The 22,516-nt window shown below is 40.7% G+C and overlaps 1 protein-coding gene and 1 pseudogene across 1 annotated transcript in view; both read right to left on the bottom strand.

Annotated features, from left to right (window-relative positions):
- Positions 1-22,516, bottom strand: part of NFASC (neurofascin) — a 123,657-nt gene that overhangs the window by 20,932 nt on the left and 80,209 nt on the right. Inside the window, exons 26-30 of the mRNA XM_066625250.1 lie at positions 9,873-10,067; positions 5,210-5,218; positions 4,825-4,997; positions 3,342-3,343; positions 2,797-2,940 (exon numbers count right to left, since the gene is read on the bottom strand). Of these exons, the coding sequence (XP_066481347.1) occupies positions 2,797-2,940; positions 3,342-3,343; positions 4,825-4,997; positions 5,210-5,218; positions 9,873-10,067 (523 nt within the window). The remainder of the gene's footprint in view (positions 1-2,796; positions 2,941-3,341; positions 3,344-4,824; positions 4,998-5,209; positions 5,219-9,872; positions 10,068-22,516) is intronic.
- LOC136650527 (5S ribosomal RNA) lies at positions 21,244-21,363 on the bottom strand (annotated as a pseudogene).

Below are 22,516 nucleotides of genomic sequence, written 5' to 3'. Positions count from 1 at the left end.
ATTCCCAGCTCTGACAAATTTCATCTGGCCCACAGGAAGTTAAGATAGTCCCAACCCCACACATCACTATTTATGAACTGATATCCAAGTGCAGCACACATGAAATCCACTCAGGTCACATATTCAGATTATTCATTTCAGTTCATTGTCAGGAAAGATGTAGCACCAGATGTAGCAAAGATGATGCTAAAATTGTATCCAGTCTCTGCGAATAATTTGCAAATACAACAAAGGGCCAGGTCTTTTCATCAGTGTCTTGATGTAAAAACACAGTGTGAAATAGTATAACCGTACTGTGAAAGTGGATCCAGTAGCCTTTCAGCTGCACTGCTGTTGAAATCAGACCTTTGAAAAACAGAACTGATGTGAAGCTGTTCCAGTTTAACAAAAGGTTGCCAGATATTTATGTTTTGACATTTCACTATTTCTCCTTTTTCCTCTTGATTCTCCTCTTCCCATTCTTCCTTCTGTTTGTAAACTTCTCTCTCTTTCTCATCTGGCAACTGATCTTGGTTGCATCTTTTTCTTTTAATTCTTTTTCTTTCTTTCAGATTTCAACATCAGTGAAGCTTTGTTTTGTTTTGCATTTTGGGGCTCACCTTATTTTTTCTTCAGCATGTGAGTACAATCCATGTCTTGATTTTTTATTTCCCTTCACTGGTCAATTTTTCTTTTCTCATCCAATTTAAGATCCTGTTACCTTCAAATGCAGCATTTTCTGTTACTAATATTTCATCTCTGATTTTTTGATATTCTCCTTTATCTCTGTGGTCTTCTGGTTCTTCGTTGCTGCTCAGTTACCTCCCTCTCTTTGAATCATCATGCTTTTTCCTTTTATTATACCCTTTACCATCTGATATTTGTTCAACTGATTCTCGTCCCCCTTTTAAAAATGCCTTAAGACTAATTTCAGCTAGCCTATGACTAATTGTTTTTTGGCCGTCTCTTTCCCCAGTTTTTAGTTTTTAAAAGCTGCAATCGTACATAAGGAATAAATTCCACTGAACTCAGTAGAACTGACTTCTCTGTATACAGACAGAGGTATGCCCTTTTTCATTTTAAGTTGTATTTTTATCTATTAGAATGCAAGCCCATTGGACAGGTCCTGTTTGCTTCTCTGTGTGGTGGATAACATCTAGCTTTTTTATTTTAGGTGTTTCACACATAGCAAGTGGGACTTGCCACTCCCTTGCATCTGGCATTCTAGTTACACTCACACTCCCCAGCGAAGACACCACATTGCACTTGGGTTTAACTTGTGCTACTGTATGAAACACAGTGACCAATTTTAATGCATGAAACATACTGAACATACCTTCCCTTCCTTGCCAGTCTGGGGTAGACGAAGAAACTGCCACCCATCGCCAATTCAGATGACAGAAAAAAAATCCTACCCAGCCCTCATAATAAGTGACCAGCTAATCTCAGACTGTACACACACCCATCATGGCTTGTAACCTGTGATGGAGTTTTCCTCCAGAAATCTGTCCAATCCCATTTTAAAGGCATCCAGGCCAGATGCCATCACCACATCTCGTGGCAAGGCGTTCCACAGACTAATTACACGCTTGGTAAAGAAATATTTTCTTTTCCCTGTTCTACCTCTCCCAGCACTCAATTTTAGTGGATGTCCCCTGGTTCTGGTGTTGTGTGAGAGGGAAAAGAGCATCCCTCTATCCACTCTATCCATTCCCTACATAATTTTGTATGTCTCAATCATGTCCCCCCTCAGGTGCCTCTTTTCTGGATTGAAGAGCCTCACAACTGCAGCCTTTCCGCCTAAGAGAGGTACACCAGCCCAGTAATCTAGGCTGCCCCAGCCCAATTCTAGGCGCTCTCTTCTGCACCTTTTCTAGTTCCACTATGTCCTTTTTAAGATGTGGGGACCAGAGCCGAACACAATACTCCAGCCGAACAGCAGTTGTTCAATACTCCTAAAATCTGGACATGGAACTCAAAAATGTGAATGCATAACCTAATACTTAATAATGTAACTGTTACTCTGCACATGCCTGATCTTGTCTGATCTTGGAAGCTAAGCAGGGTCAGGCCTGGTTAGTACTTGGATGGGAGACCGCTTGGGAATACCAGGTGCTGTAGGCTTATACCATAGTCTTTCGAGACTGAAGGTTGCCAACCATAACTATGGGAAATTTTGGAGCATGAAGGATAACGTAAGACAACATTCTAGAAAAGTAACGTTATAGGTCAAATTATCAGATTAAAATGTATGACTTCATTTGTTAGCATGGACATGCCACATATATCGTGAATCTCTGCAAGCGAATTAACCACTAGATATTACCCCATTGCAACCTTTTCCATGAACAGCTGGATGCAAAACCATTCATGTAATTCCATATGCTCATGCAATAGCTGGCAACATGACAATGGGCACCATCAACAAGCAGTGCACATATAGCAGGAAACAAACGAACATACAGAGAGCAAAAGATAGGAGACTCCTAGACAGTAAGGTTTACTTTTAGATCTAGACAAAGCAGCCATGGTTCTCTGCCCTTGTTATAAGGTATAATCAAGTTGGTTTTATAAAGAGCTATGCAGAGACATTTTCAGCAAGAAGTGCATAGTCTAGAAAACCTCACTAGAAAGGATAAAATTCATCTTGGTAGGTGTATAATAAGGGCAGACTGCAAAAGTCAATGAAGGCAATGGATGAACTGTGCTTCATGCATGGCTTAATTCGTCTAACGGAAGCTACAGCTCAAGAAAGCAACAGAGCTCAGAATGCAACAAGAGATGCCTCTCAAAGAATGGAACTGAATGGCTTCTCACCTGGACTTGTCTCAAATGTAATAGGCGAACTGGTGATAGTATCATTCCCTTTGAGAAAAACCCGCACTACATACGTCTCCCCGGGAATCAGGTCAACCAGCTCCACAAAGGGCTTAACAGAGGAATATTTCATTGTTTTGTTCCCTGAGAAACAGAAATCTCACATCAAAGGTGGCTAGCAGGAAATGTAGAGGTAATCACCGATTAGCAGAAAATATATAGATAATCAAATGCCACCAAGGCCCAGTTGGGCTACTGAGTTTACAGGATGTCCCTATTGATGGTAGCACTGAATAGATGGCTGTATCAGCAGGGTGAACATCCAAGGTTCTCCTATACAAAAAGCCTTGGGATCCTCTGCTTGTTTGCAAGGGCATGAATTTTCTAACCTCATTTCACCTAATTAAACACCTGTTTTAATATCTTTAGGCTGCATCCAGATGGAAGAATTACTGGTTGAGTGATTCAGCACAAACCCAGAAGGAAAATGACCCAGAAAAAAAAAAAGGCATGTATGTGTGTGGTACTACAGATCTTTGGGAAACCCCTTATTTGACTAGGAAGGAATTGGCACAGACTGTATGTAACTTGTGCACGTCAGACCTGCTGAACCACTACTAGACCAACAATTCTTCCTCTGGAAGCACTCTCAAGATGCACGAAAAGTGTCTTTTCTGAACTAAGTCCTGTATGCAAAAGGGTCAAAGAAGAAGTCGGTTCTAAACTCTTATTAAACATATGCACAAGGATCACAGTAAGATTTTGCTTCTGTTAAATTAACCTTTTTAAAATTGTACAACAGGGAAAAATCAACCATGCTGCAAACCCTAACATGGACGAATCCTATGAAACTGCAAGTATTCTTGGACAATAGAGTTTCGTTACATTTTCTGGATTCTGTATTAACATAATTTTATCAAATCATTAGATAAAGATGACACCTATCTGGTAAGCTGCACAAGCGTTTAAACTCATGGAGAATGTTTTGCTGCCAGCAGGTAGATTTATGAAAGCATCAAAACTGGGAATTCAAAATTACTAGTGTTCTTAAAGACACATCCAAGTTACAATTTCTCACACTTCTGATTCATTGATATTGTATTGATTCATTGATATTGTATTGTATTGATTCATTGATATTGAATGCAACCAGAAGCACAGGACATGTCACAATGAAAGGCTAATACATTTATTCTGTGACAATGTACTGGCCAGCCAAAATGACTACAGAGAGATTCTGTAAATTGTGGCCAAGGCACAGGCATGAAACAAGTGACAGACATCATAACATTTGCTATATATTTAACCACATAAAGTCCAATGGTACCATTGTTGGATATTTTATTTCAAACTCCGTAGGTGATATATATGATGGGAAGCTAAACTATTTTTCTGAAATCAACATCAAAAATAATAGGATTGGTCGAGTAGATGAAAACCATGGAAAGCATACTTTGCAAGAGCAAACTAGAAAACTAGATGGCATTTTATTTTAACTCTTTACCAGCTCATGAGTGCTTAAACATTGCATAAGTTTTGTCATGGTTAAGCCCAGCAAACCAGCAGAAAATTGAGTGGGGTATCAATGCCTGAAAACAAGACAGATGTTGATAACTTTGGTCATTGCTTCCTGAAATCACAGCAGTAAGTCTACTCTATACAGATACACCTGATCTTTTTGGGACCCCAACTTAAGAACTTGATTTTAGTATTTATCTCCAAAACTCTTCTATTACATCTGGACTGAGAGTTCTGGATCAATTTATATAGCTATTTTATTCTGTGAAAAACTCTGAAGCCAGCAAGGATGATTGAGGATGGCTTTGAAAAGAAACTCCTTTCAGTTAAACTACATATTACATTAATAGGGTTTCTGAACAGCTTGCTTTAGGCAGGCCACATTTTTTTCTTTATAAAAGTAGCCACAGGGGTCTCTCATAAAAGCTTGTGCTGATATCTTAGTCTATAAGGTACTCACAAGACACTTCTTAGTTACAATACAGATAACATTGCGGAGGTTTGTGAAACCTCTGAGATGACAGGACCTCTGGTGACATTAAGGACCCTGTAGATGTCCCACGAACCCAGTGCTTACTGTTGATATACTCAACCACAAACTCAGTTTCAGGATCAAACAACTTGTGGTTCCAGGTGATGTTTGCCCAGTTACTGTTAGACACAGCTGTTAGGTTCCAAGTAGGCTTCCCATCGCCAGCTGGTGAATAGGTTAGAACAGAGGTTAGTAAACTGGATTGTATACAAATGCATTCTAACATCACTTCTGGATTTCATGAACTGTTTTCTTTTGAAGAAAATATTGAAATGCAGACAAAGAGACCTTATCGTATACAACAGACTTGGGATGCTCCAGCAGTACCTTTCAAAGGTAACGTATAGGTCATATAGGTAATGCATGCTTGCCCTGCCGTCCCAAATGATATGTCAGGTTCATCCTGAAAGAAATGTTTGTTGTGTATTTTAATGTGTCCTTTGAAATGTCAATACTTTATACAAATCTCTCTGTTAATAGATCCGATAACCATACATAAATAAATGTGTGGTGAGACCATATTAAAACTTTACTCAATTTGTTCAAAGCTCTCCTTCAGCATGGTTAAGCAATGTTTTAAAATTGGCATATTAGAACATAAGAAAAGCTCTGCTGGATCAGGCCAAAGACCCATCTTCTCCAGCATCTAGTTTCACACAGTAGCCCACCTCTGGGAAGTCCACAACCAGGAGATATGCACTCTCCCACCTGTAGCTGGTATTTGAGGGTATACTGCCTCTGAACCTCTGAAGCATACAGGTGGAAGCCACTGATAGCTATTTTGAAGCCAAGCTAGTGGCCATTAGCACATCTTGTGGTAGCAAATCCCATAGATTTTGTCCTCTGTCATGCAGTTTTTGCAAACCCAGAAGTGCCAAATTTCCAGCTTTATGTACAGAGACCTTGCAATGAAGAAGCTCCTTTTTTGTGCAGTTCCTTTAAATAAAACAAGAAGCCCTGTACTTCCAAGTTCGCAAAAATTGTGCAAGAAACATGGTAAGGGGCTTTTATTTTTCACATCGCACTCCGGCAGAGGTGGCAGCATCTCAGATTGTGTCACCCCTCATTGGGAGAGATGGAGAAAACAATTTTTCTATCCACTTTCTCCATAACATGCCCAATAGTCATCTCTCAACTTTGGTGCCTTCTTTCTAAACAAGAAAGTACCAAATGCTGTGGCCCTGCATTGTAGGAAAGTTGCTCCAGCCTTTAGTTATCCAGTCAGTTATCCTTTTTTTGCATCTTTTTCAGTGCAACAATATCCTTTTAGAGATATCTGATCCATGCTCAAGAAGATGGGAATGGTTTTTGGTTTTTTTTTCTTTCTTTTTCAAAAGCTTCAAGGAGCTGTTGGTAATTTTTAAAGACAGGGTAATGGCCTCAATGGATTGTGTATCTGATTACACCTGGCAAGGTCTGTTTAAGAGCACATATCTTGTTAAAAAAAAAAAAAGTATCCCATCCCTGACTCCCTTAGCTATCAAAAATCATGCACCATATCTTTGCTGTGTGTATTAAGACAAAGGCGTATCTCCTGTCTATAGATCACTGAATCTTAAAGGGATCACTTCCCTAAAGCAGAATGACCAAATGCCAGTGGAGCTGCCAGAAAGTCTGTTCCATTTATACCTTGAGAAAAAGGGGCAAGCTTGGCTCCTTACTCTACACACTGCAGGTTGTGTTCCCAACCTTTATGCCAAAACAGGGATCACAGCGTCTCCTCTCATATTTACAGGATTTTGCTTTTCCTAGATTGTCTTCTCAGAGCCCAATCCTGTGGTCCGCGCTGCGCCTCCGTGGCATGGATCACAGTCATAAATGTGCCGTAAGGCACGTTTGCGGGGCTTACCGCTGGGCTCCCACCAGAGCTGGCTCAGCTCTGGCCGGCGCGGAGCCAGCGCACGGTGGGCGCCCATGTTCCGCAGCTCGGCGGTCTCTGACCGCTGGGATGCGAAATGGGGGCGTGGTTGGGGGTGTGGGGGAGGCGTTCCGGGGAGGGGGGAGGCATGGTCGGGGCCATGGGGGGCGTTCCCGGGGCAGAGGAGAGGCAGGTCTGCGGAGCCGAGCTCTGCAGGATCCAGGGCACTCGGGCAGGGCTGCTCGCCCTACATGAGCACCTTCACTTTAGTGGTGACCGAACAGTCGCCGCTAAAGCGAGTAGTCCCATTGCGGGACTGCTTCCTTTTCTAGGGGGAGGGAACAAACGTCCCCTTCTCCCGAGGAGCTGGCAGGAGCCCTCTGTGGAGCCACCGGGTCCTGCAGCTCAGGATTGGGCTGCCCGTGGGTTCAGATGTTTCTGCTAATTTGCCTGCCTGCAGGATACTGTTCAAGAGCAAATATTCTTTATGTTCAGATCACTCAGGTTTGGGGAAGGGGTGACTAATTCCCACAGTCTAGCTATGCAGAGTGTTTCAGCCTCTGCTTGTTGCATTGGTCCATGCAGCTTTGAAGAGCCAACATAGGACAGATGTGGACTGTGCAGGCTCCATAGCTACCAAGTTGCATGTAGGGAATACCATTGAGGGGAGAGAAGGGTATGTAACTTTTCTTGGGAGATTTTTCCCCCCACTCCTGGTTAAGCACTGAAGAGCTCAACTGGAAGCGTTGAAAGCTACTGTTTGGATGAATCCAAACTCATTGGAGGACTCCACAGGTCTGCCTTTAGGACTCTGCCTACTGACATGCTGATGTGTAAAGGCCATTTGTGCTTTTGGCAACCTACATAGGACTCTTGACACTTGCTATCTCATAATGAAAGCTAATGTGTTGCCTGCACACTTGGATTCCTTTCAGACAAGTGGATTGCTGGCGCTTGAGGCTTTAATGACATGGCCATCATGGCTCCCGACGAGAGATTTATCAAACATAAATATGTTCTGCTTCAATATTTCACCAAACCCAGGAGAAATGCAGTGCATATCAATGTGCACACGCACATTTCTTTTGAAAACTCAAAGACAGGGAAAGAAAAGTTTCTTGTCAATATTCTGCAAAGCACACAGTAGGTAACAATTGGTTCTTTTGTGCAAATTATGTTCCATTTTACTGGCTTGAAAGGTTTAGCTCTGAAACTGGCTGTTGCTTTAGTAAGTCACTTTTTACAAACACAGTCTGCAAACAGCAAGCTCAGCCGCAATGGAATGTGACATTTGGCTGCAATCCTAACCATACTTTCCTGAGAGTAAGCCCCACTGAACAAAATAGGACTTACTTCTGAGTAGACCTGGTTAGGCTTGTGCCCTTAGAAGTTTGCATTTATAGTATCCTTTAAGATAGTTTCAGCAACTTTCCAAGAAGCTATTTCTATTCCTAACAAAATCTATTTCATTAATAAATGCCTCTAATTTGATGACATTCAGCACTAATTTGATCATTCAGCACTGCATGCTCACCCATGCAACATTTATTTTCGAGCAGCAGCTGAAAGAAAGAAATTGCAAGCCAGGCAACTGGTTCATATGCCTCTGCTTCGAATACACATGATTATTTCCATTGATCCCAATGAGACTTCAAGCGCACAAGGCTTTTAAAACCAAGTGTAATGTGAACTACTGTGATTTCCTTTACTCTGTTGCAAGCGCTGAGGAATTCAGAAGCGTATCATTATTGTATACGATGATAGTCATGGTATTCATTATAAAGTAATGTAATCCAGAATGAGTCAAATCTTTCTTGATGCGCTCCTATTTATGATTTCTGATATTCCTATACAGTAAACGCAGACTTGTTCAATTATCCATATCAGGAATTTTGACACAGTTTGCATTATTTGTAGAATGGAGCCAAATCAAGTGTCCTTCACGTGGAAAGTTTAAATTCATTTTGAAGAAAAATAATGTTGCACTGAAGGGTATTTGCAAGATGCTTTTCTCCATTTGAGTGTTTGGATGTACACATGATCAGTTGGTGGGAACCTGGCAAAATGTCCTGACAAGTAAATTTCATACAATAACTTTTCCGGCATTAGTAGGGATTTCTTTTTAAACAGGAATTTGTTTAGGCATCTAGCATGGCATAGTGGTTAAAAAGACCAAGCGGTGAACCTGGCAGTCCCTGGTTCAAATCTGTCCTCTACCATGGCCTCATTACATGGTAGCCTTAGGCTTTGGGGCACTCTACATTACTATGCAAATATTAACTATTATTACTGGATAATAATTATGTGCTGAATTAGATGTATTGAAGGTCACTAGCTTAGGTGGCTTTAAAAGAGATTAGACACATTGATGGAAGAGGGATCTATTGCTGGCCACTCCTATGATGATGATGTGGAACTTTCATGTTCAGAGATAGCATACTGCTAACTCTTGCCTTTTTGGGGGGGGGGGAGGAGAGAAAAAAATCTGTACAGCAAGTATAAATCCTTGTACTTGCCTAGATAGATGCCCTGGCTCTTGGTGAACTGATAGTTAAATTATCAACAATGCTGAATGTGCTTTGGAGAGATATAACTGGGGGGAGGGGTTGTAATCATATACGATCCTTCGTCATGCAAGCATATAAGCAAAACAGGCACTATTTTGGTATTCGCCCCATAACAGCTTATGCAAGAGTTTTAACATGATAAAAATAATTTGCGGTGTTCAGTATTCAGTGACTAGCATTAGATAATGCACGTACAGGACATCTATGAAAATGAAGATTCAGGGAGTAATCAAGCCAGATATCCTGGGCAAGTTTAAGAGGTGGTGTTTGCAGTGTACTGCCTTATAGAACTAACTCCAGGAATGTTTTGTATGGTGGTACTGTACATTTAAGGCACACTGGTATTTCTGAAAGTTCATTCAAGAATAACTTTAAGTCATATTTATGTAGTGAACATGAGAATGCAAACCCAAGGAATGCTTGCTGTCTACTGCTAAGCAAGTCCCATAGTGCGAAGATAATCTCCCTACCGGATGACTTTAAAACTACCCTCCCATGATGACTGGCCTTACTTTAAGGCAAAAGGTATTGAAAAGATCCAGGTCTGGCTTAGAGAGCTAGTATAACGGAAAGAGGAAAATTCAATACCAGAAATCTCTACTGTGGTAGCTATTGTACTAGCAACAATTGTGGTGGTGGTGGTTGCTTCTGTAGTGGTTGGAGCTTCTGTAGTGGTTGGAGCTTCAGTAGTTGTGGCAGCTTCTGTGGTGGTGGTTGTGGTGGTAGCTTCTGTGGTAGTTGTGGCCACCGTTGTGGTGGTTGTAGTAGTAGTTTGTTCAATTGTTGTTGAAGACAGCTCGGTTTCAAAAACTGAGAGAGGGAAGTGTAAAAACTGCATTTTGAGAGGTGCTTATCTTTGAGAGGCAAAGGGAGTCAAGACACACACAAAACTTCAGAAACTCAACCAGCCAAGCAATCTGCAAAGAGAACAAAGCTTGAGTTTCATCGCAACAGTTATGCAATTCAGCTACAGTCCAGTGGGCAGGTGAGGAGAGGCTTGGCATCTCTCAAATGAAAAGAACATGCAAAAAATTCTGTGGGCAAATGCAGTATAAACATGTGGAAAAGCAGCAGGAAGTGGGAGACTTTGGCCGAAAACAAATAGCTGCCCACAAGCAATGCTGTTTGTTTACAGTCTCCATTCCCCGACTCAATAGACAACTTCTCTTGGTTGTTGCAAGGGCATTAGGTATGCTAACTTCTCATGACTTCAGAATAGCAAGGATAGGCTTGACTGTAATGAAAGGACACATATGTGCTGTGGAAAGAAACATAGACATGTTCTGCCTCTCAAAATGAAGCAGTTTGTTGGTGTAACAATAGGAAATACCAAGAATATGGAGCAATGCAGACTGAGACATTTGTAAGTGTGGAATGTAATGAGAAGCCGTAGTTCAGATGTTTACAAGAAAAACATGTTGAAACTGTAAGCAAAATCTTGAACCTTAAAGTGGTTTCTTTCATTTTAAAACTACCTTTAACAAGCAGCTGTTTTAAGAGAGAGTTGCTACTCAGTGGGTTGTGAAATCATATACCTGCAAGGAGTAACTTTATAGTATCACGTGTGATTATATTTAGTTAATGAAATATATTTGTTCATCAACGTATACCAAAGGGGAAAGTGGTGTTTGGGATCCTTGGAGAGCAGGAGAAGTTGAGCAAGGTCTCTACAGTCAGAGACACCTAGGCTGTGGAGTACATGTTAATCATGGAGAAAGACAACTCCCTGACCACTGAAAGCCCAACACAGTCAAGTCTGTTCCTATGTTTGTAGTTAAAACGGCAGATGCTGTGAAATCTCTCATATTTTAATCTCTCATATCTCTTCCTTAGATTTTAAGGGAGAACACAGCTGTCTTGCAGGACTAGCATTCATATGTAAAACCAGTAAAATACTTCTCAGTGAAGCAAAATGGAGGCTTGAAGTTCATGCAGGGGGGCTTTTTAGTACCCTAAGTACCCAATAGGCCCAGGTGTGCAGAGAACTACTACAAAAAATCTGAGACCAACAATTTCCTTCTTTAGAATTAGGCTTACTACTCTTGAGTAAAAGCAGTTTTAGATTATTAGAGATGTTCAGTTCTTCTACAGACGGGTCTGCAGCTCAGGGTTCAAATACTGAAGAAGTGGGTAGAGAAAAATATCCCATCTTCCTCCAAACTTTAATTGTGATTTTGGTGAGAAAGGTATTGTACTAAATGGCCGTTTTGGTATGATAAATCCTATCCTCTCAAAGTGGCAGAATTTAGCCCTAAGCAGCCAAGTCCTTTAAAAACAGACAATTAAATTTAAAAACTCTTAACAAAACAGAATGATCCAATTTGTCATGGACCAGGCAAAGCAAAATTAAATTAACACAGCAGGCTGTGAACTGTGGCTGGGGCATTTCTCAGCTGACAGCTTTCTGCCAGTAGTGCTTTTGGAGATCATTTGTGCATTTTTTCTCTTAAGCTCTGTAGTCACAGGGGACACTTATCAGACTAATTCTCACAACTTGCAATTTCCAAATTATTTTATTCATAGCTTACTGAAAAAGAAAGTTGATTTCACTCCCCGCCTTTCCTAATCTGCAATCCTTTTTTTTAAAAAAAAAAATATGGCAAATGCTTTCTTTTACAAACTGAGAGGGGGAGAGAGGGGGAGAGGGAGAGAGAGAGAGGAAATACATTCCTCTCAAGGCAGTTGTGAGGTACATCTCAAGGATACAGAATGGTTTTTAATTGATCAGCCTGCCATGGAACCAGTGCTGTATGTTTCTCTGTATTTTAACACTCTTTGCAACACAAGCCAAAGGTGGAATTTAAGGAATCTTTTAGCCTTGCCTCTACTCAGTCCAGGGTCAGGACCTGAATCCTGAAAGGATGTGAATGGGAACTGGAATAGTGCTTTTGGCTAATGACACTGTAAAAGGCCTGTTAGTAAACTCCTCAGTGTAACAAGCTGGTTTGGATTAAGTCAGGTCTGGCTACATACTGAAACCCAACCCACTTGGCTAAGAAAAGTCTTACTAGCCTTGATGGCTATGTTATATTGTTCTCTGGGTAAAATGACTTTGAAAATCACTGGCCAGATAATGGGAAACATGTGAACACTATTTGCTTTTGGTTATCAAACCCCACTCTCCTCTGCTTATAAAACCTACATTTTAACTTGATTAAACAAAAAATGCACACCATGAAACACATTCTGTAAGTGCCGGAGATACAGTCCATGGTGATCTAGTATTGTAGTATTTTAGAGCTTTGGGAAAGTATGCTAGTTTGCATCATATGGCAGGAATTAAATCTTCAAGCTTTCATTCATTAATTGTGGGGGTGAATCAACTCAAACTTAATTACAAATGAAACATTTGCTCAGTGATTTAGCAGGTGGAGATGACATTGGGTAAAAGTGTGGGGACTCCTGAAGGATTTCTTAATGTGCAAGGTGCAAAGACACACCACCTCTTTGCTTCCTGCTCCAGATTTGATGAAAAATTTTTTGGCTTTTCCTTCTAGCATGTCTCCAAAACTCACAGAAAATGGACCCTGAAAGTCAAGCTGTGACTTTTTCTGTTATTAAAGACATCACAGTTTGACTTTCAGGGTCAAACTTTTCTGTGAGCTTTGGAGACATGCTGGAAGGAAAAGCCAAATAATTTTTTACTTTCAGGGTCAACTGCTGAGAGTGCTCAGTTGCAAAAGCTGCTGGTGCATCTTTTAAACCCAGATCTTTCACTGTACTGATAAGTTTTGAGCTTATTTTTCTGCTCTGAAAGTTACTTTGGTTCTAGTCACTTACTGCAACAAGGGAATACTTAATATTTTCAAATATAATGGAGGAAAAAAATACTATGGTCTATTATTTGGATGATGAATGGTTGCTCTTATTTGTTAAATTGGAGGTTTCTTGTCCTTATGAGAAATTGTGTTGTTTCTTTCAAATCAGCACAGATCCTATTCCAAATCTTACTATCTGGTTATAACAAATCTATCAAGGCTTTAAGCCTTTGAGAAGGATTTCTTTGGTTTTACAGTCTTGTCATCCCCCCAAAGTTTAATATGTAAGATGAATTGGCTTAAAAATAGGGTACTTAGACGTCTAGCTTTTGACCTCTTCAGGGTCCACTAGGGTCACACTCTTGCTATTATGTATAGAGCAAGGGTTGAAAAATAATTTCTGTGTTAAATGAAAGCACACATTCTCATGATCTCAATGACAAATGACACTTTGGTTGAAAGATTAATTAAATGCACTCAAGAATAATCACTACAAAAGCTGGCCAGTCTACAAATGTTTCCCCTGCTGCTGAAGAACCAAGATGTCTCTCCCACACCAGTGAGCACCTACAAATTCACATTTATTTGAATTTATTCAAATTCAAGTTTATCTTTGAAAGAGCCTGAATAAAAAGGGGTCTAAGAGCAGCCCATTAAAAAGGTCCCTATTTTCTAGGGACCAGCACTTAAAATCACAGATAGCAGAGACAGAAGAATATTGTCAAACTATACAGAACCTTCCTGCTGCTTTTCTCCAACACCATACAGTTCAGCAAATATTTTGAAGCACAAAATGAACTAGTAGGACACAGGGAGGCCAAAAATATTCACATGGCTGCAGTCTTTTAACAAACCATGTATCTCCTTTGATACATGGCAGTAGGCACAAAGCAGCATTGTTTCATAGCATCATGCAAAAGCACAGCAACTGAAATCAAGTCACCCACCCACACCTAAGGGATGAATATGGGGAGAAAATGAGGACAATAAGAATGTCAAACAGCACTGAAGAAAAGTCCAGAGAAAGCATAATATAGAACCAAAGATCACAAGCTGAGGAATCTTAGCAAGTAGATGTTACAAAATACAAGTTTGCAAAAAATTTCAATTTATGATTCAGTCACTATAACCAGCTGATTGCTCTGGCACTTTAAAAGTTAGCTACTTCACTGTACCATGAGCTTCCATAGGTAACAGCTGACTTCATCAGATGCAATTTCCTTTTGGTAGTGGAAGAGCCACTTCAGATTTTTTTAATGAATTCCAAACCTGAAACTTTTCATTCCAAATGTCATTTAAAATTGCTCTGTTTAAGCAAAGTACCAAAGTACTCTCAATCATATACTAGGCATGTATTCCTTAAGACATTGCAAAGAAAAGAAAAGTTGTGGTTTTAATGCCTGCAATTCCTACATCAGGAGCAATACTTAAGTCCTGTGATTGATACAGATTGATAAGACTGCAATTCCCTTTTAGAATCTTTCCACTCTGTAGAAGGCCAAAGGATCCTCAAGCTGGTTATCATAATGAACAAGATGAATTCTAATGGCCCAGGTCTGTTTACAGATGTCTGTTAAGCATACATGTTTCACCATTGATGGGCAAGTAATCAATTTAACATAATTTTGACAACTTGATCATTAGCACATCTTAACCCTAGATCAGTGGTTCCAAAACTGGGGCATCGTGATGCCTTAGCCAGTGAAAAATGGTCACTACCCCCTTAAGGAGGAGGGGGGTCACAACTTTGCAACAGCAGCAATAGCACTCCCATGATTGCGTCATGACAAAAAGGGCTTTTCCATGGCAGTCCCTATGGCCCTCTGGAGAGTGCAGGGAGCCCGTGGTCCTGAGGTGCAGGCCTGCCTGTACCTCAGAACTGCCCCCGAACACAACTGAGACCCACTTCTGGTTTTCATCCAAAAATTGGAAGTGGGTCATGATCGCATTAAGGGAGCAGTTCTGAGGTACAGACAGGCCTGCAGAGGGGGTCATGGGCAATCCCCTGGAGGGCAATATGTGCCAGGTATGTGTATAAGCCTCTTTTGTCGCAGTGGCATCACTGCCCCCTCCCCTGCAAAGAACCTCTGCCCTAAATTACAGTGTAAACGTTTCCTCATGTGGGCAAGTTTGCTCAGTCTTGGTTAAAGTGGTGGCATATGGGCATATTTTGCATGCCATTTGGAACTAGTTGATACTAGGTACTCAGTATAAAAGCTGTTGAGGGGTCATAAGTTGCTGTTGTTGGGAGTGTGGAGCCTAGGAGACATGGACTGTTTTGTTCAGTGACAATCAAGAAGCAAGCATAGTGCAACTAGATCCAGAGCATCTTGTCCTTTAGCAAGTGTAGTGACTACTGCCAAACATATGAAGCTTCAGGATGTTTCAACATGGAAATGGAAGTGTCTGAAAGAGGGGAATTCTCAAATTTCAAAACAGCATTTTGAAATAATTTCATTGACTATAAATGCTATCTATTCATTTCCACAAATTGCCCTGAACTAGAGCCTGTGTTACAAACAACAAATGATTAGGGCTAATGCTGTATAAACCAATTAAGTGATTGCTTAAATTTACTCTTGTTCAGCAAAGTGGATAAGTATGTACTCCAGCATGTTGTTCAAAGCACGTCTAGGACTATGGGAAAAGGAGCACTGAAAAAAAAATAAAAGATCTGCAAGGCTTGGAAATGCTAGCTTTATGCATAACAATCAAGATTCGTGCAACGAAAAGCCTAAATTGATCTTTCAAGCACTAATTCTCAGTATTTTTCCTTTTCTCGGTAGTAGCTTCAAGAGCCAGTTATTAAAAGAATTTTAAGTATTAAGGGCTTCTTTTGTTTCAAGAAGGAATCTATCCTCCTCAGGAAGACTTTTCAAAGGAAAGTCCATTGGTTCAAATATTGGCAAATGCTTCCTCCACTGCTAACTGTGTTATAAATATTTGGAGAATTGCTCACTTTTATGAAAGCAAAAAATTGATTTTCAATAAAATATCTATTTACAAAGATGTATTTAGTTCAGGTGAAAGGCCAGAATTTCCCTAAATATCTCTGACCATATCCTAAATAATGCACTAAAGCAGAACCACTCAAACTGCAGCCCAGGGGCTGGATCTGGCATTTGCACATGCGAAGTCCACTTCAATTGGGGGACAGGGACACTCTGGGCATTTGCGTCTGCCCAGACGTCCTGTCATGCGACATTCTGGGGCACTAGAGAGACTACTGCCCAGAGTGTCCCTGTCCCCCAATTGAAGGGAACTTTGCACGTCGCCTGGACAGAATGCTCAGATGCGGTTCGGATGAGGACCACATTCCAAGCGCACAGCAGTCGCTACTTTGAGTGCCACTGCCCTAAAGCAATATCTACTTTCCTTGGGAGAATTCAGCTGGAACTAGCCACTGTCTTTTCATCTGAACATCCATAGCCATGCTCCACATTCCTTATGGTCCCTGGCACAGGAGTAGAGGACCATAATTCTTCTGAAGAGCATTTCAAAATATCACAAAAATCAATTTCATGTTAATCAATTTCACATGCAGAGATTGTGGTGAATGTTATGTGCAGACCAACCCTCAGATCTCACCTAGTTTGTGGATAAAGTGATAAATACTTGGACAAAGTTACATGCTTTCTCTAGAGGAATCAAGAATGAAGATACTGTGCTTTTCTTATCCAATAACAACAGACCACATTTCTATCTGAGCGTTGAGGTTACAACAATGAACATCAGTGGAGCCCCTGACTCTGGGGAAAATAATTATTCAGTGAGGGTCCCTGGTTTCTTTTACATTTAGCTAATCAACTAGAAAGCAGCACATCTGTTGTGTGTCCCTTCTGTTTTAAATGAACTCCTATATTGCACCTATTAAGCACAGCTTCAGAGCATGCACCAAGGTCATCAGCCAGGCCAACTACTTCCACAGATTAGAGAATAGCCACTCTAGTGCTGTGGCTAAATCATCTCTCAGTGCCTCAGTCACTGACATGACAAATGTATTAATTTGTTATTTTATTTATAAAGACAGTTTTGCCTGCTTTCCGGTTAAATTGACCTGAACAAGACAACTAAGGAATCAATCAAAACTAAATTAAAAAAAGTTACGAACACAAACCAAAAAATCAGATGCTCAGCAGTTAAAAAAAATCAGTCAGATTAAGACCCAGTTTCTTGAAAGAACCAAGAGAAGGAGCCAAAGAGGTTTCCCAAGGGAGGACATTCCAAACTTGAGGTGTTAGAGAAAGCCTAATCTTATCTATCACATCCATTACATATCTGAAGTGGAGTGATGCATAGTACATCTCTGATATTGATTTAAGTACATGGACAACTTCATATGGGGGAGGCTTTTTCTCCAGAATAAGAAAGCTCACAGTAATACACAACTTTCACTAATTCCTTCCTGAAAAGTAGTTAGCTTGTGTGGAGTATTGGTTAGAGCAATGGATAATCTTGTTTTAGAATCTTGACTTGCTAAATGATTCTGTAACAAATCATACAGATGGACAGATATGCAAGCTTCTAGTTTTACAGTTGGCTGTTGTACACCTTTGTTTTTAATAGAGAGAGGTAAACCAATGACTCCAGCAGATGGCACCCTGAACACCAGAGCCAACATCCTGAAGACAAAGAATCAGTACCTTGGGAATACGGGTCTTATAATACAACCGGTTGCGCTGATCAGGAACTTATATGGACAAATGACCTTAACAATTATAATCTTTTATATGGTTTCATGGCTGCAGAATGGGTTTCTGGCTAGGATTAGGCTAAAATTCAGATCTGTCTCTTTTACCATGCTTCCAGCATGCCTAATTCTAGTGCGGGTGAGATAAGTTCCATCACCCAAGTGGGCTGGGATGAAGTTTTTGAGAGACAATGCTTTAAAATCCTCATAACTTTGTGATACAGTGAGGTCTGTGGCTCAAGTGCTGCTGCCGCCACTACCACACTGCTTGCCTGCACAGCAAACTAGAGGCGAAGTGTCCATCACCCGTCACAGTATGTTCTTGTTACTCCTGATATGCAACCAGGCTCTGCTTCCAAATCAAAGACTTCCTTTATCTTTAGACCTGCAGTGCAGTCTCATTAAAGGGTTCAATTTCAAATGAGAAATCCCCTCCTTCTCCCTCCTGTATCTAGCAGCTGAGCTTTTCTCTGGCACACATTTCATATTCAGAAACAAATGAGGGTATACCTTTAAGTCACCAGTGTCACCAGGGGAGGATTAGGCCAAAGCCCACCAAACCCATGGGGCACCCCCCTTGCTCCCCAGAGATGGCCTTTGCCCCCACGCCTTTCCATCTGGACCTTTCTCTCTCTCTTCATATTGCCACAGCAGGGAATTTGCCAGCATCTGCTAATTTGACTCTTTGCTTCCACCCCCTCGTCATGGGGTCAAAAGATTCTACAGTTTTCTGCCTCTTAATCCCTATAGCAAGGTGGCTTAGTTATTTTTTTTTCCTATTTACCATAAATATGCAGTAGTTGTTGCTGTGGTACTACAATGCAATGCAATGCAATGGCCTGAGTATATATAGTTCAAGGGAATCTACTGTTTTGCTTGTGGTGCAAAATACTTTTTACTGAATTGAGTGGCTTGGGCTGGCATCAGATACGCATCCTAGGATGTGGGTTGCCACAGAACCTCAGCAGCAAAGCTCGTCTAATGACTGAAGTGATACCAGGTTGCTAAGCTGAACGGTCATGTTTAAAATTAAACACCCAACTCTGTGATAGCCCATCCTTAGAGGGACAATGCTTATTTCAAGATCCACCTTGAGCCCTACATTCCTCATTGTTCATTTTTTCAAAATGGGAGTTCTGAGTGCTCCTATATTCACAGTCATTGTACAGAAAAGGGGTTTTCATGTAGCTGAACTTGCTGACCCTTTTCTACACAATTATTTGAGATATGGAGCCTGCTCTCCGTTATATACGACCCACCCTATTTGAAGTACAGTGGAGGGGAAAGCCACAATGAGACTTAAGAAAATGCAAGGGACACAGTGTGACAACTGGGACGCCATAAATAATCTGAACCTAACCTAACCTACATTTGCTCGAACATCGAAGCAGGAATTTCAAACAATAATATTTAGGAACACTTGTGGGGTCATGAGATAATAACCACCTGTACACCCTATTTAAATGAACAAATCTCATCATATTTACAAATTAATCTAGAAGGTTTTTGTCCTTGCCCATGCATTTTTTCTTCTAAAATGAATGCCGCTGCCTCAGTTCTGTGGTAGAACTTTCTGGAGGACTGAAATATTCCTTCACTGGTTTCTGTGCACATCTGTGGCTAATGTCTGGCTTCCAACCATTCATTGCCTTACACAGAGAATATTCCATTCAGAATATATAAATGGCAGAAATTCATTAAAGTCAGTTCAAACCTCTCCATCACTTGAAGTATTTTTTTTTAAGAAGGTGCCCATACATTTTGGAAGATCTTGTGCTACCATAGGCTATGGAAATATAGAATTACAAGTGATTCATGTTATTATTTTATTATTCAATGAAAGATTCTAAGGGACTGTTAGATTACAACTGCTTTCCCAGAGGGAGCGTATAATGCAAACAGGCTTTGAAAGGATGGATTAATATTGTATGAACTCTGATGGGGAGCCCAAGCTATTTCCAAGATGGAGCCCCCCCCCTCCCGCATTAGGGAAAAACTGGAAAAAAAAATGAACACATTAATTTGCTCCAAATCTAATGACTGCAAAAGATGCCTATATATAGTCAGTCATTCAAAAAGTGAAAAGATAGTGCCAAGAAGAATGAAGCATAGCTGACGGGACAGATATATGGTTCTGACAAAGAACTAATCATCTTAATTTTCTTTCTTCTTCAGTTTCTATTCTTAATACTTAAGCACTTAAAATCTATCTGCCATTTTTTGTAAAAGGGAAAAAGAGACAATATATTATCTAAATAGATTTATCTATAAATCTATTCCTTCCCCTTCTTGACAAAGCTTCTTATTTTAATTGATGGGCATAATGTGCAATGTAATTTATGTAGCAACATTCCATTATGCAGCATCAAACCTTTGTGGTTCGACCGTGCTGCACAGGAATCAGTGAATACTGCTCCTGGGACACACAGTCCAAAATTCCAAACGAAAGTGCTGTTTGACACTCCTCCATTTTTCAAGTAAGTTCTTCTAAAACAATAAATTGAGCACATACTAGCAAATTTACTTCTCTCTGGCGGAAGAGACAGCACTAACCACTGTTATGGAATAAAGCTACTGGGGGACTGAAGGACTGACAGAACTTTATCCTTAGCAAGCAAGACAACCATTCCTTAAAGAAAGCTACAAGGGAGGAAGACAAATAACACATATAAGCCCTTTTTCTCAGAGCATACTGCTGGATTCCTAATTGTATGTGATGAATGACAAATCTTGGTCAGTCCCCAATGTAAACCTCATGCACTATCCAATACCACATCATAAAGTAAACATGAAGCAAAGGTCCTTTGTCAACATAAATATGATGTTAGCAACCACATATAACTGTATCTGTTCATGCTGTAATGCCTGCTTTTGTAAGGTGCCTGAATATTGGGAGGTGCACCGGATGTTGAGAAGTAAGGAGTTAATGGGGGGGGGGGAAAGAGGAGCTGGAAAGAAGATAAAAGATGGGAGAAAGAAGTTGAGAAAAAACAACTGGAGACACAGAGCTGAGGAAGAGATACGAAAGAGCAGACAAAGATGGTGGGAGATGGGCACTGGAGGCAAGGAGAGAGAATGAACTGCAGCTATCGGCTGAGGAGGATCAGAGACTAAAAGAGAACTAAGGAGTAGGGTTCAGGACAGAACCCAAACTAACAGTGCAATCTATGCATAAATGTGCCTGGGAGCAAGTTTCATTGAACAAAATAGAACTTCTGAGTAAAGTGAAGCCTGTACATATTTAAGTCTTTCCCGGTGACCAATCAAGTCATTATTTTAATTAGCTATCATTTAGAAGCTAAGGAGGATTGAATTCTTTTGCTAGGTTTGTTCTATTTGAAATTAGCTAACGGTATTAATCAACGTTAATTGTTAACAATCAATTTGTTAATACAGTAAGAAACCACAACATGGTTTGAGAGCTCCCAGATGTACAACAGGGAGACCATAGATTAAAACTCTTGGGCTGATTTGGAGGATGAAAAAATGGTTGGCAACCTCCAGTCTCGAAAGACTATTGTTTAAGCCTACAGCACCCAGTATTCTCAGGCGGTCTCCCATCCAAGTACTAACCAGACCTGACCCTGCTTAGCTTCTGAGATCAGATGAGATCAGGCATGTGCAGGGTAACAGTTGCTGTTGAGGATGAAGTATCACCCAAAATAACCCCACAAGTTAACTGCTGTGCATGGTCAAGAAGCAGACATGGTCCTGGACTTCCCTTGAATCTGGGCAAATTTAGGGCTTTTTCTATAATGTGTGTGTATGGGGGGGATGTTTAAACTGATTCCCTACATGTGCTAGTGTCAGGCAAGGGGTTTCTTAACGTTTTCAAAGTTTCAGCTCATAAACACAAGCATTTGATCCTAAATCGCAGTGTGGTGCAAATCAACATGCTAATTTTTGCAGTGTTTCCAAGATCTCCCATAGTTGCAACTAAAGATCATTTAAACTAGTTTGTGCAAGTCTTGAAAAGAAAAGCAAACTCCCACATAATTCTATTTGTGCCTCTCTTGGGAAGGGGGAAGCTTATGATGATTGCCTTTCCACTGATGGATGCATCTGATTTTAGAAGCAATACAAAAAATATCAACTGCAAAATCATGTTGGAAAGGACGTGACTGTAATAAGCAAGCTAAGCAATTGCAGCATGATTATTCATGTCCAGTATAGTCTACTGGAACAAAAAAAAAGATAGCTGGGGGATAGGGGTAGATCATAGAGGGCTGCTAAATCTATGTGTATTACAATAGAACTACAGATGTATTCAGGTTAATTGATGCTATACAATCACAAGTTTAGTTTACATTATAATTACAGTCACCAGGTTGCTAGTGGCAACTAGAAATTCAGTTTTGGTGATCAGCAGGTAAGGCCTCCTGCATATTAAAGATAATAGTTCTCTCTCTCTCTCTCTCTCTCTCTCTCTCTCACACACACACACACACACACACACACTCCCCCCACCCCCCCACAGCAGAAACAGAAGGGACACATTGACTCTGCAAAGCCAGAAGCAATAGTTGGCTATTCGAAATGTTAGTTGGCTACCAAATTAGCATCAGTCCAACAAGGAGGCAAACTACAGAACAGACTGAAGCAAAGGCAGCCCAGCCAGGAGGCCTAGCAACACACTGGCTTCAAGTGAGGGACTATGGGAGGCAGCAAACTGGTTCCCACCCACACCCTATGCCCACTCACCACCTCCTCCTCTTTTTGCTTGCTTTCTTAAAGAGTGATCAAGTAGAGGATGGGGGGGGGCACCTTACTTCCTGCCTCAGAACTGCTACTTCTACC

Source organism: Tiliqua scincoides, chromosome 4 (genome assembly GCF_035046505.1).
Source record: "Tiliqua scincoides isolate rTilSci1 chromosome 4, rTilSci1.hap2, whole genome shotgun sequence".
Lineage (NCBI taxonomy): Eukaryota > Metazoa > Chordata > Lepidosauria > Squamata > Scincidae > Tiliqua > Tiliqua scincoides.
Note: the sequence above shows the minus strand (reverse complement) of the source record. Positions and strands in the feature narration are given on the sequence as shown.